The sequence below is a fragment of the Octodon degus genome, unplaced genomic scaffold (genome assembly GCF_000260255.1).
Source record: "Octodon degus isolate 3935 unplaced genomic scaffold, OctDeg1.0 scaffold00222, whole genome shotgun sequence".
Taxonomy (NCBI): Eukaryota; Metazoa; Chordata; class Mammalia; order Rodentia; family Octodontidae; genus Octodon; species Octodon degus.
The window spans coordinates 1,611,489-1,625,770 of record NW_004524798.1 but is presented as its reverse complement, the minus strand read 5'-3'; the positions used below and the strand labels follow the sequence as shown (position 1 = coordinate 1,625,770).

Here is a 14,282-nt window from a genome sequence, read left to right as displayed (position 1 = left end):
ATATTCAATTAGATGACCCCAAAAACAAAAACAAAAAAAAAACCCAAAATTCTGGGGCCGGGGAGATGGCTCAGTAGAATAAGCGCTTCCCTGGCAAGCGCAAGGGCCTGAGTTCAATCCCCGGTTCCACCAAACAAAAACAAAAAAAATCAATTAGATGACCCATGTTGCATAACTGTTAATCTGAGCAACAGATTTGATGATAAAAATAGGTAACACATAAATCAGTGTTAATCAGCTATTCCTGTTTTGAAAATCTATAACGTATATGTCATTATATGTTACCGTTTCTGCCTTCGTTTTGTTTTTCTTGCTCGTTTTTGCTCTTCAAAATAAAAAGAAAATTATAATAATCAAAAAGAACAAGATGAAAGGTTCAGCCATGGTTTTAATATTGCACTTGCTGTCCTTTATGTAACTGCTCAGATTGTAGATATTAGCATATAGAATTAAGTCAAAATAAGAATTTGAAACACTAAATGCTACTTTCAAAAAACTGATAGAAATTGGTAGCACAGTCATCTCAGTTATCCTGTATATATGCTTGCATGATTTTCTCCCTTCTTTTTTCTATCTTTTCTCCTGTCTCTCCTCTCCGATGTCCATTTCTAATTGGATAATTCATCTTTTTGTTCTTCATATATTCTAGATGCTATGTCCACGTACATGATTTGAAAACACTTCCTCCTGTTCTGCGGACTTCACTTGTAGTAGCCTTTCTGTTGGGTGGAGGTTGTTTTGGGTGTTTGTTTGAGACAGGGCCTTGCCATGTAGTCTGCAATGGCCTTGAACTCACTACGTAGCCTCCTGCCTTAGCCTCCCATGTGCTGGGATTACCACTTTGCGCCACCATGTGTGAAGTGAGCAGTATTTTTGAAGCACACAAGTGCAGTTCACTATTTCCTCTTCATGCCTGCCAAAAGTTATGATGATTTTCACTTGTTTTATTCTTCTTATGTATTTAATACAGGGTCTCACGACACAGATCAGACTCCTAGTAATCCTCCTATTTTCAGTCTCCCAAGCACTGGGATTACAGGCGCATGCCACCACGCCCAGTCTCAACTGCAGTCTCAGCACACCCCAGATGCAGGGCTGGCACGGAGCGCCAGAGATCAGCCCCCAGCCCCTCAGTCCCTCATCTGTTTTTTCTTGATTAGCTCCTCATTTCAGTCTTTGATTCATTTTTCATTTTTACATATGATTTGGGATAAAAGTCAAATTTCATCCTTTGGTATCCAGTAGTACAAATGCCATTTATTAAAAAAGACTTTTAAAAAAAAAGGGAGGCCAGGGAGATGGCTTAGTGGAAGAAGCGCTTCCCTGGCAAGCACAAGGGCCTGAGTTCAATCCCCGGTTCTGCCAAAAATAAGTAAATAAATAAGACTATATTTTTCCCCATCAAATTATCCATAACCTGGTTGAAACTAATTCACTATTACTATATGGGTTTATTTCTAGATGTTCAAATCTATTCTATTTTTCTGTATCTATTTTTATGGCATTACCATGCAGCTTTTTGTTTGTTTGTTTTTTGTATTTAGGACAGGGTCTACAGGGTCTCACTGCTTGTAGTTGTGATCCTCCTGTTTTCAGCCTCCCAAGTGCTGGGATTACAAGCGCGTACCACCACGCCCAGTCTCAATCGCAGTCTCAGCCAGCACTTTAATTCACTGAGCTATCTGGCCAGCCCTTGATTACTATAACTTCAATAGATTTTTTGAAATCAGGAAGTGGAGTCATTTAACCTTTTTTCAACACTATTTTCATTATTGTGGATCCATATGAATTATACATCAGCTTATTAAAAATCCAAGGTCAGATTTTGTGATTTTTGGTTTTTTGTGGTGTTTAAAGACAGGGCCTTACTATGTAATTTAAGCCAGACTTGAATTTGCAACCCTTCTGCTTCAGCCTCCAAGTGCTGGCTTTACAGGTACTATACCACTAGACCCAGCTCTGATTTTCATCTGTTGTGCCAACTTTTCATTTCTGAAAAACACCCCATTTGGTCCTGGTGTATCATCCTTTTTATAGAATGCAGGATTGAGTTTTCCAGTATGTTGTAGAAAACTTCTGTGTCTAAATTTGCTGCAGTGCTTGTGTCCACGTAACCCATATGCTCTTTAATAGTGGCCCCATGCGCAAGAACAGCGGGCCACCAAAGAGAAGCACAAAGTGTTTCCTTTTAAGTGAACAGGTGAAAAATCCTGACCTAGAAAAAACACAGAATATACAGGCTTTTCCTCTGGGTCTGCAGGATCCACTGTTGGTCTGGGCACATATCCTCAACAGACGGGGGAGGGCTATTGTAATTAAGTTGCCACCAAGGTGTTCAGGACAAGGACAGCAAAGAAGGGACCAGCTATATTAGTGTGATGGCTGGAGAGAGAGCGAGGGGTTCGCACAAGGGATAAAGTCCCGTGGGACACTGGACTGGTCAAAATGAGAACGGGGTCCTTTTTCTCTTTGTCTTTTTTCTTGAGGCAGGGCCTCACCGTGTGGCCCATGCTGGCCTGGGATTCCCAGACTCAGTCATCTTGCCTCGGCTTTCAACTAGCTGGGAACACAGGTGTGTGCCACCACACCCACTCATCACACCCATGTGTAGAGCTTAACAGAGAGGAGACACATGGAGATGGGTAAGACTGCATCACAGGCAACACAGGAGTCGGAAATCCATGTTCCTGACAAGGGCAGCAGAGTAGGAAGGGGAGGCAGGCGCCTGCTGCTGCTTACAGGCTAGGCCACAACAGAGCCACATTAGACACGGCCACCAAACCACCTCATTACACTGCCTCCCTCCCTCCACAAGGTTTGGACTTCTGATGTTCCCCAAAGGCCATGCACTGAAGACTTGGTCCCCAGTGATCATTAGGGGTGGGGCTCTCCAGGATTTGGGTCCCTGAGGGAGCCCTCGATGGCACAGGGAGCCTGGGCCCTTTCCTCTGTGGCTGCTTCCTGGCTGTCATGAGGGAGGCAGACTCCTCGCATGATCCTACCTCCACCGTGCACTCCCTCACCATGCACCTAAAGCAGTGGGATCAGGCAGGGCTAGACTGAACCCTCTGAAACCAGGAGCCCAGAGAGATTCTCCCGCCTTCAAGCTGCTGCCTCAAGTATTTTGTCACAGCAGTGCAAATCTGATTGACACATTCTCTGCCAAATGAGTGGTTTGGGGTAAGTTATCAACACTGGCTTGAGAAGAGTTGGGCGACTTCCTGCAAGCCCACAGAATAATCCTGCAGTACAGATGACGTCTGGGTACTATTCTCCTCAGCTAGAGTAGCGCTTCAGGAGTACCAGTCCATAGCAATTGTTGAGACGCCCTCGGTGCATGCTAGGCAAGCTCTCTACCACTTAGTTATATACCCAAACTTTTAAACTTTAAAATAGGCTGTTGCTAAATTGCCCAGGCTGGATTATGAGATCTCCCTGCCCCACATTTCTCAGAGGCTGGGATACTGGGGTGTGCCTGGCGCTGGCCCTGGCCCTGGGGTGGGCTTCTGCCAGCAGCTTCATCCTCCTCCCTCTCTCCCCTCGCTCAAGATAGTGTTGCTTAGCACTTCTGAGTACAACTTGAAAGGAAATCCCTGATTTCAAGGAGCAAGAACACTCTACATTTTACACGGGCATCATTACACATAAGGTGGGGAAATGAAGCCCAAGTCTCACCAAGCCAGCTGAGATGCGCTGGGTGTGATGGTACTTGTTTTCCCAATTAGTAGGTTATTTGTAACAGAGCTAGTCAGCACCCTGCACTGATTTCATCACTTTCTGCATCACTGTAGGGGAGAAGGTAAGGCACATGCTGCTTGTAATCTGAAAGCACACCCTGATGGCAACGCTTCTCTTTAGTCTAGTGAACAAAGCACTATCTTTTAGTGTTTTGCTTGTTTTTGAGACAGGGTTCCGCCACGTAGCCCAGGCTGCCCTCCAACTCTCAGTGTTCCTCCTGCCTCAGGTCTTGAGTGCTGGGATCTGAGGTGCGCACCGCCATGTCCAGCTTCTCTTCTTGTTGGGTTTTGGTACCAGGAATTGAAGTCAGGACTTTGCACTTGCCAGGCAGATGCTTGTGCCACTGAGCTTTATCCCTGGCCCTATGCCTAGCTTTATACATGGTTTTTATTGTTGTTGTTGTTTTGTTTTTTGTTTTTAGGCACACTCTTGCTAGCCCAGGCTGGCCTCAAATTCATGTCCCTCCTGTGTCAGCCTCCCAAGCACTGGGATTATAGGTATGAAAGGTATTTGCCAACATGCTGTTTGACTATCTTATTTTTCAAACCCTAAAAGAAAGTAGGGTACAAAGAAACTGTCAAGATCTCACTCATTTCTGTTTGCACGTAGGAAGACTAGGGGTTGAACCCAGGGCTTTCACACTGAGCTGCTTCAGCCCTTTCATAACATTTTCGAGACAGGGTCTCATTAAGTTGCCCAGGCTAGACTCAAACTCTGACCCTGGCCCAGCCTCCCAAGGTACGGAGATCACACATATGTACCACCACATCCAGCTCTTACCCTCTCTTCTTGGAGTAATATTTCTCATTTTACCTACAGATTTTTGCGGCAGTACTGGGAGTGAACCCAGGACCTCATGTGTGCTAGGCAAATGCCCTAGCAGAACTGCATCCTTCCGACACCTACATATCACAATACACACCCATGTTAAGCACAAGAGAATCAGAGGGCAGCTTCCCTCACCTAGAGGCTCTGGATTGGATAGACAACACGGGGCCAAACTGCGAATCAGATCCTTCCACCATGGCAAGCCTTTTTGCTTGAAGAAACTGTAACCCCTTGGATTTTCTTTTCTTTTTTTTTCTTTTGAGACAGGGTCTCGCTATGCAGTTCAGGCTGGCCCTGAGCTCACTTTGTTGCCCAGGTTGGTCTCAAACTCACAACGATCCTCCTGCCTCCATCTCCCAAGTGCTAGGGCTACCGGCAACCTCCTGGATCACTGTACACCAAGAAATACTTTGTAATATTCAACTACACATGACAGCTCAGCATGGACATTAAGTTCAAATCATTATGATTTTATTTAGAAATTTGCAGAGCTGAAGGAGGGATCTGGTCTTTTGTTAAAAGAAAGAAATTTTCACACCATATATTTAGCCACTTTAGTTTCTGAGTAACAGCAAAGGCAGCTTCTCTCTGCGACCCTCCCTCTGCGCCAGGCGTCCTGCAGCATGGCGGCACACTCACTGCTCACGTGTGGCGAGCCCTCCAGCCCTGCGTGCCCGGCTCCCCTCCAGTGTATGCGACGGGTCATTTGCACTGCCCTGCACAGGTCTGCCTGAAAATCCTTAATTTTTAAGTTGGAAAAAAAATAAAAAGATCCCTTAACTCACTGCCCACAACAAACCCAGTTGCCTGTTAACTCTTGGCAATGACAAGTATAAATACTTGAAAGTTATAAGATGTTCCACATTTCATGGAACAACGCAAATGTTAAAAAATTAGGTGAAGCAACATTTTAATTTTTTAAAATGTTACTTAATAAAATTAGCAAGACAAAATACACAGCCTAGTTTTGCAGTTGGTACTATAAACCTACGACAGATACACCAATGGCCAAAAACATACAAAAAGGAAGCCAAACATATAAGCCAAACACCTGTGGGAATGCTGTGTTTTAAATTTTGTTAACTGAAGTCAACCTGAAGGAAAAAAGGTCTACAAACCAACACTCAATTTTAAATGATGAGGTAGATTTTTTTCCCCTATACACTAAAATGAAGATAACAGAATACACTCAACTTCTAAATCTTCTTTTAAAAATAGCTCAAGCTGCAGTCACTTTCACAAGCACAATGATGGACCACGAGGAGCGCGCTCACACCCCAACAAGTTCGGCGCTGGAGGCGGCGCTCGCAGGCTCAATAATCAGTCTTGGGTCAATCAGATCTCTCCAGAAAACGGTGATCTGAGGAAAAATACAAAATACTCCATTTCAGAGCTTCATTTTGAGGCTGCATAGGCTTTAGTAAGTTAATAAAATTTAGGTTAGTCAAGTAAATTTCCATTTGTACAGAATAGCTCAAGAACCAGAATAATTGCATACCAGGAAATTGAGTTCAGAGTACCACAATCCACCTAGCAAGCAGCTAACTATTTTTTCCTTACAGCAGACCATAGTGACTTTAGTAGGGCAAGTGGATTTCACTTTCATGGAAGAACGCGAGGTGCCTGTGTCACTCTACGCGGGCTTCCTTTCTGGCAGGAGGCTGGGCTTCGGTCTTGGGACCATTGGGTGGAGTTTCCTCCTGCAGCTGCTTGACCTCTTGATCCCGGCTTTCCATCCGCAGTTTCTTCCGCTGCTCTCTTGGCATAGTAATCGGGATACATGGCCTTCTCCGAGGGGGGCCAGTAATCTAGGCGCCATTCTGGATACTTGTAGCACTCGTATCTCTCGTACGAGGTCCCCCAGGTGAGATGGGGAAGATATACGGCTGTGGGCGCTGACACTGTCAGAATTCTCCCGCCACCCTCAGAAGCTGGGTGGCCTCCATCATATCCCTCTCATTCCCATGTTCTCCAAACCTGGCTCTCAACAAACAAGCAGAGCTCGGGTATTTATGCCTGTGCACACACCACGACTCGAGGTGGCGCAGCGCCCACCTATACAGCCGCAGCACCTTCTGCTGGTGGGTCACGTAGGTCGTCGGTGCCGAGAAAGCCATTGTGGCTCCCTCACCTTCAGCCGCAGCTAACTTTTATATCAAACATATTTCATTTTCCTTCATTTAGAGCACGGGTTGTAAGGGCTGGACAGACTGAGTAGGGTAGGAGGTTAGAAGGTGTCAGGAGGACTGGACCTGTGGATCGGTGGCCCAAGCTGGTGTCACACAGTGACAGATGCCCTTTCATCCAGCTCTGTTCTTCCTAAAAATAGAACTGCAACCCACCCAGAGAAAGCCAGGCACCGTTGGTCACATGGATGACCAATGAGAGCCATCTAGTGTCACCAAAGCAAATTACAAGCTTTCTAGTTAACTAGCCTCTGTTTAAAGAGCAGGGGAAGGCTGCCAAGGTTTACTTTCCAATGCAGTATTCAAGGAATACATTCTAACGAAAAGTACTTAACTACACAAATAAAAGTACAGGAGGCTGCAGAGCCTACCCAGACCCCTAAAAATGTTCTCAAATCAATCCCTAAGCATGTCAACCTTTAAAAATGAAGGAAAACAGTCTGGGTCAGGGTTTTTATGTTTACAACTCAGACAATATGTGAATTCTTTCACCTCTGACAGGACAAAAAAAAAAAAAAAAAAGATACAAAGAAAAGATCATTTTGTATTTATATGTACAAAATAGTTAGGATAAATTTACAGCTACTTTCGCTTAATTCAAGGAGAAGAAAGAGGTGTACTAACAGTGTTTGGACAGAATATCCTGTCTGCTTCTTGTACTATGGATAACCACTAAGAAGATAGCAATGTAAAGTGTATTGATTATCAAAACTGTCCTATTAATCAGCTGTGAAACTGTCTCATTCATATTTATTTCTCAATTAAAAAAAGAAAAAGAAAAAAAGTGAATTCTCAATACTGAAATTCACAAGACAATTAACATCACATTCCAAGTATGAACACCTTAAGAGACAGTTTTTTTTGAGACAGGGTTATCACCATGCAGTTCAGGCTGGCCTTGAGCTCACTACAGAGCTAAGCGGGGCTCAATTCCACAGCGACCCTCCTGCCTCAGCCTCCTGAGTGCAGGAACTACAGGTGTGCGCCACCACGCCTGGCTCAAGAGCATTTTCTTCAGTATAAATCTATTTACAAGCAAGCAAGGCTAGCAATTGGCGGTTTATTATCTGAAAGGGTCTAGGCCAGATACTGCACTTCCTAAAAGGGTAATTTAAAGAACAGACTCCAGCTTTTTGTCACTTTTACACCACCTCTACTGCAACAAGTCAGAGCCACGGTGGTAGCAGTGGCTACAAGGCCACACGAGGAGCCTTCTGAGGGCCGCCCAGATCCGTTCTTCATTGTAGTCTGCTTACTGGGTCTCATCACACATGAAGACTGTTCAAACTACACTACGTGCCCATCTCCAAATGGTATTTGCCAATAAAAGGTTCCATGCTATTCTATTCTTCTGGAATCTCTCTCTCTCTCTATGACAGAATCTCTTTATGTATTTCAGAATGGCCTGAAATTCACGATGTAGTCCAGGCTGACCTCAAATTTGCAGCGATGCTCCTGCCTCAGCCTCACAAGTGCTGGATACCACCATGCCCTGCTTAACCACAATTTTAAGCGACTCTCCCCTTTTGCTACTTGGGTATCTTGTCATACAGCTTCTTGGGTCCCTGATGGCACTCTGATTGGGCACCTGGAAGTTGTTACTGCGACTCCATAGGGAAAACTAGAGTCCCTTAGGCCTAGCCCTGGGTAGTTTATATAAGGGCAGCGTCACCTTCTGTACCCCAGGTTACTCAGCAGTAGAGAAGGCCTGACCAGGCAGCATGCTTACCTTCTTCTCCTGCATCACAGCGTATTCTACCACCTCAGTTCCATTTTCGTTGTGATAAACCAAGTCAAACTTCCCAGGTTCCTTCACAGCTAAAATCAGGAGGAAGAGAAGCAATGTAGTCAGTCATTTCTGCACATCTAGTTGGATGTCACTGCATGGGAATTCAGATCACTGGGGAAACAGTACAGCGAACCCAAATGCTGTGAAGGCTGGGTGTGCCAGGCAAGCATGGAGCACGCAGCTAGAGGCCTAGAGCACCCTGTCCCAGCACCAGCGAGCTTCCTCGCCATTCACTACAGACGATTTGTCGTTCATCAGAAAGAAATGAGCTCAGGGCTGAGGAGATAGCTCAGCAGTCGAAGCACCTGCCTGGTAAGTGCAAGGACCGGGGTTCGATCCCTAGTACAGCATGCCAGCCCTGGAACCCCGGGCGTAGTGAGGCGGCCACTGAAAACATATATGGTGGCACACTCCTGTAATCCCGGCGCTGGGGAGGCTGAGACAGGAGGATCACTGTGAGTCTGAGCTGTGTAGTTAAACCCTGTACCAAATAAATAAATAAATTTTATAAAAAGAAAAGGGCTTGAACTGTCACAGGTCCTTCCAGAACACAATGTGGAACCACAAGAAAATCCCAAAAGATAACCGTGTCAACAAGGTCGGTGACACAAAATGCTGCTCTCTCCTTAGAAATCACACACATCTATTACCTGGAGCACACACAGGTTTCAGCCTCACGAGTACAGGCTCAGAAAAATGTCTGCGCAAGTTGAAACCATGTCCAGCAGTGGGTAAAATCATGACTGCCTTTCAGTATAAAAAACTGCCATCAAAACATGAAAAACCTTTATTCTGCAAGGAAATGCCAAAACGGCGGCAGTACTTATGGATGCACTTTCCTCGGGGGCAGCTGCAATAGCGCCGCCCCCCGGTCGTGCGGGCCCTGCGCCACGGACCCTCTCTGCTCCTCTCGAGGTCAGGAGCAGCTTCCGGCACCTCTCCTCGAGGCTCTAAGCCATGACGTGGCTCTGAAAGGCTGCCTTTTCTTTTTCACTCTGTGGGATCTTTGTGAAGACTTGCTGGTGTCATGCCTGGGAAAATTATCAACCTCTTCCCTCTTGCCACTGTCCTCCACAGCGGTGGCAGCGTTCCTGCCAGCCTGCTATTTCATCCTTAAAAGTTCTAGTTGGATGCACGTCCAACATCTACACCGCCTTGGGCCTCTCCACTGAGCTTCCTTTCTGTGGGACAATCCCCATTCCAGTTATCCACTTGAAACAAACAAACCAACAAAAAAGGCTGTGCTTTTACCACCGAGGACCGGGAGGCGGCGCCCCCTGCCGCCGGCACTGCTGCCTGCTCGCAAACGCCAGACTGGCACCAGCACTGACGGTTGCTGGACTCTGAAAGGAGCGACAACGCGATCGGTGCGCGATGTCGCCCCTGCTACTCACACAGTGGCTGCTGCCTGCGCTCACCAGCACGTCCCACAGCTACAGTGAACACATCCGGGGCTCTTGGGGGCCTGATGCTAGTAAAACCTGGGCGACTGAAATTCACCTAAGAACCATGCAAAGAAAGGCCTGCTTGTATTTCTCATGAAGAGGAGCTGATGTCATTGCATAGTGCCCCACAGGACTGTCTCGCCCAACAAGCAAAGACTGGGCTATGGCCCTGGAATTGGGCCCCAGACAAACCTCTCTGTCCACCACCCCTAAAAATGGGGATTTCTACAAATGAAACCACAACAGAAGAAAGTTGGAAAACTCATCTATCCTTTACTTAGTACCATAAAGGGATTTTGCTGAAAACTCTTTTCACCAACTTCTATTGGAATTTTCTTTTACTCACTACTAAGCAAAAACAAACACAAAAACCAGAAACAATTTATTGAATGAAAAGGGATCTCCCCACCCCCTGGCTGGGGGACCCCACCGCACATTCCAAGTTGAGCTCTCTGTGGGAAAGGCATTGTTATCCCAGATATTCCGAACCAGTACAGGCGGCCGTACTCAGGGATGATGCAGGGGAATGCTAAGACACCACGCGACAGGCAGGCTGGCACACGCAGGCCCTGGGTTCGATCCCCAGCACCACCACACACAGACTGAACAAGGAGTATGTAAGAGTGTGTACACATGCGCACCTCACAGTTCACTCTGGCTGAACCCACAAAAGTGTGTCCATCTAACAATCTCTTGAAATAGGGATGATTTTGCCTCATGAGTTCACTAAGTAGCTTTTCTTTTATAAGCTACACCCCTTAATGTATTGTCCACAATTTCCAGGGTTTTTTTTTTTTTTTTTTTTTTTTAATTAGGGCCTTTGGACTGAGCTACATCTCCAGCCTATTTTTATTTTTTATTCTGAGACAGATTCTGGTGTTTTGCTTTTGTTTTTTTGTATTTTTAGGAAAGGCTTTACAGGGTTTTCAGGGTCTCACTACTAGATCAGACTCAGTGATCCGCCTGTTTACAGCCTCCCAAGAGCTGAGATTACTGGCGCGTGCCACCATGCCCAGTCTCAACTGCCATCTCCGTACACCCCTGGGATAGGGTTGGCACAGCAGGCCCAGGTATTGAATCCCGGCCCCTGCGCCTGCTTGCAGGCGCTTTAATCTGTTGAGCTATTTGGCCCACCCTTGAGGTTTACTTTTGAGACAGGGGCTCACTATGTAACCCAGGCTGTCCTCAAGTTTGCAGTGATCTTCCTGCCTCAGCCTCCTCAATGCTGTGATCACAGGTGTGTGTCACCAGGCTTGGCTTGAAATGATTTTCTTTTCTTTTTTTGTATTTATACAGGGTCTACAGGGTCTCACCACACAGACTGGACTCGTAGTGATCCTCCTGTTTTTCAGCCTCCCAAGTGCTGGGATTATAGGCACGCGCTACCACGCCCAGTTTCATTTGTCATCTCAGTGCACCCCAGGGGCAAGGCCAGCATGGCAGGCTGGGGATCAAACCCCTGACCCATGAACCTGCCTGAGCAGGTGCTTTAATCTGCTTGAAGTGATTTTTTAAGTGATGTAAACATGAAAACCTTTGCATGGCAATCCAAACGCAGCCTTCCCCATTTGTACAAAACGCCTCCCGTTCTTTCACAGATGAGCACCCAAAAGTACTCTAGTAGCACTTTTCCCGGAAGGCTCCTGAATCAGCATTCAACTTAGGTTACCCAGAAATACTTTTTGCAATCAAGTTCATCAGTTTATGTAATCTTTTATAGAAGCATGTCATTACAGCAATTAGAAGAACCAGTACGATGGCTTTGAGAACCAATCCAATGCCAGTTAGAAGACAGATGCCCCAAGGATTGGAGCGTAGCCCCAGGCTGCAGGGCCCGAGTGGGCCGTGGAGGTCACCGATACCAATCACGGGGGACAAACAGAGGCGGATGCAGGATGCCTCTGTACAGAACTACTCAGGGCACTTGTAAGTACGAGGAGCCTACATTTTTGTTTCTTTCCAAAAGACTCACCAGGTAAGGATGACAGGATTTCTATATCTATTTGCTGGGTCTCTGGATTGTGGCTTAATAGTTTTCCTTCCTTTCAAAAATAAAAGTTCAAGTCAAATAACAACATGTGAAACACTGTGAACACACTAAAACATAGATTTGTAGACTTTAAAAATGTTTAACATGGTAAAGTTTACATAATGTGAATTTTATCACAATAAAACGCTTGCTTAGCATTCACAAGACAATGCGTTTGATTCCCCACACTGTTAAAAATAATTACAGGCAGAAAATAATCAAAACTTGGTGCCCGAGAACTATTATTTTCCTTTAAAATTCAAAGTCATGGGCCAGGGATACAGCTCAGTGGCATAGTGCCTTTCTTGTAAGTGTGAGGTCCTGAGTTCAATTCCCCATACCAAAAAAAAAAAAAAAAAAAAGTTCAAAGTCATGAAGGAACAGACATGTAAATAAGTCTGTGCATTTAAACTGATTAGAAAAAAATGACTACAACTCGAGGTCAGGCTAGCGGAGTGGCATATAATCTTTATGCCAGCACCCAGGAGGCTGAGGCAGGAGGAGGATCTTGAGTTTGAGGCCAGCCTGGGCTACATAGTGAGTTCAAATCCAGCCATCCTACATAGCAACACCCTGTCTCAACAACAAGCAACCCCCCAAGAAGACTCAAACTCAGGGCTGGGGAGTAGCTCAGGCTAGCACCCTTGCCTAGCACGTGCAGAACTGTGGGTTTGATCCCCAGCACCACACACGCGCACGCGCACGCACACACAAACACACACAATCAAGTTTATCATTTTCATTCTGTATTCTTCCCAGAAAAAACAAACCCTGAGAGACTTCATGGTGATAGCAACAAATTTACATTTTGATTTTTCTCCCCCCTCTGGCTTTTGAAACAAGGTCTCACTATGTAGTCCAGGCTGGCCTTGAACTCATTACACAACCAATGCTGGCCTCACCCTCACCGCGATCCTCCTGCCTCAGCCTCCCAACTGCTGGTATTATATGTGTACACCATCATGCCTGGTTCTATTTTGTTATTTCCTTATTTTATACATTTCCTTAAAAAAACAAACTATAATATCCATTCAGGTAGCATTACATGTACCTTTAGTCTTATTGTACTGATATCTCAATTTTTAGCAGAATCTCTGAAGAGACAAGGTCTCACTGTACTACCCAGCATGGCCATGAGCCCCTGGGCTCAGGTGACAGGCAGGTGTCACTAGTCCTAGCTAATGTAATTATTTTAAAACAAACAACCTTACCTTATAGTCAGAGACATCAGGAGAATAATCAGATGTTAGTTCCAAAAGCTAAAAAAGAAGACAAAACCTTCAAGTCACAAGCCCTCTAATACTGCCCTCTTCTGAGGGTCCGCCCTCCTACCCCCAAGAAACACGGTCCCAGAAGTGTCCACCCCCACTGCCCAAGGCTCCACCACAAACCCAAGGGAGCAGGGCTTTTCTGACTACGTAGTTGACATCCCTGGCTACATGACTACTTGGAAGGGGTGCTGACGTTGTGTTGTAATGGTTGCTGTTGTGAAATGTACCTTAAATGCAATCTTTTCTCCGACTTGTGGGGCAGCTGCTAACAGCGGCAACAGACTGTAATCCTTCTTGGGTAGCTCTACTGGATTCTGGAAAACACCAGCAGTTTTGGAACTTGGTTACTGGGGAGAAAGTGGGAACACGCAAGGGGAGTCCAACATACGAAGGAAGGGCAGGCAAGCACTGACCTGGATGATAGTGGACGTGTTTGTTACGGTCTCCTGGAGTTGCTGCTGCTTTTGATACTCAGAGTTTTTATTTAAGGCACAGGCCAGAGCTTGGCCCCGTCCTCGCCCTCGCCCCCGCAGGCCCCGGCCCCTCGCCCCCCTCCAAGAAAGCAGGTCCTCTCCTCGCCCCCATCCTCTTCCAAAGCTGGGCAGAGGGCCAGGCTGTCTGTCGTGGCTGGGGTCCGAAGACTTCCAGCCCAGGGCAGCCGGCGTGTTGGGAGCGGACCCCAGCACCAGGCCTGCCCTTCCTGCCAGCTGGCCCGCTGTCCTGCAGAAGTTGCCCCTGCGCCCCGAGGCTTGCTTGGGGGCCACGCGGCGCTCCTCCTCCAACTCCGAACTGGAGTCCGAACTAGATGGCGAGGAGGCCCTGGTGGTCTTGCCCTTGCCGGGGCCGAGGTTTAAGGTGGCTTTCGTATACAATTTGTTGGCAACTGCAAGTTTCGTAGCGGGCCCTTCCTTTGGTAGCTCGGCGGCCGGCTTCTCGGAGGAATTCCGCGCCTCCGCAGTGGCTCCGCTGAGCGCATCACTGCCCGATCCCTTCGAG

General features: G+C 46.5%; 1 protein-coding gene and 1 pseudogene across 1 annotated transcript in view; both read right to left on the bottom strand.

The window, feature by feature from the left end:
• Positions 1-5,622: 5,622 nt before the first annotated feature.
• Coil (coilin) overlaps positions 5,623-14,282 on the bottom strand; it is a 16,954-nt gene continuing 8,294 nt past the window's right edge. Inside the window, exons 3-8 of the mRNA XM_023705533.1 lie at positions 13,700-14,282; positions 13,514-13,600; positions 13,227-13,274; positions 11,959-12,028; positions 8,482-8,570; positions 5,623-5,926 (exon numbers count right to left, since the gene is read on the bottom strand). The exon at positions 13,700-14,282 is cut by the window's right edge and continues 23 nt beyond it. Of these exons, the coding sequence (XP_023561301.1) occupies positions 5,837-5,926; positions 8,482-8,570; positions 11,959-12,028; positions 13,227-13,274; positions 13,514-13,600; positions 13,700-14,282 (967 nt within the window). The 3' untranslated portion in view covers positions 5,623-5,836. The remainder of the gene's footprint in view (positions 5,927-8,481; positions 8,571-11,958; positions 12,029-13,226; positions 13,275-13,513; positions 13,601-13,699) is intronic.
• LOC105744084 lies at positions 6,195-6,683 on the bottom strand (annotated as a pseudogene).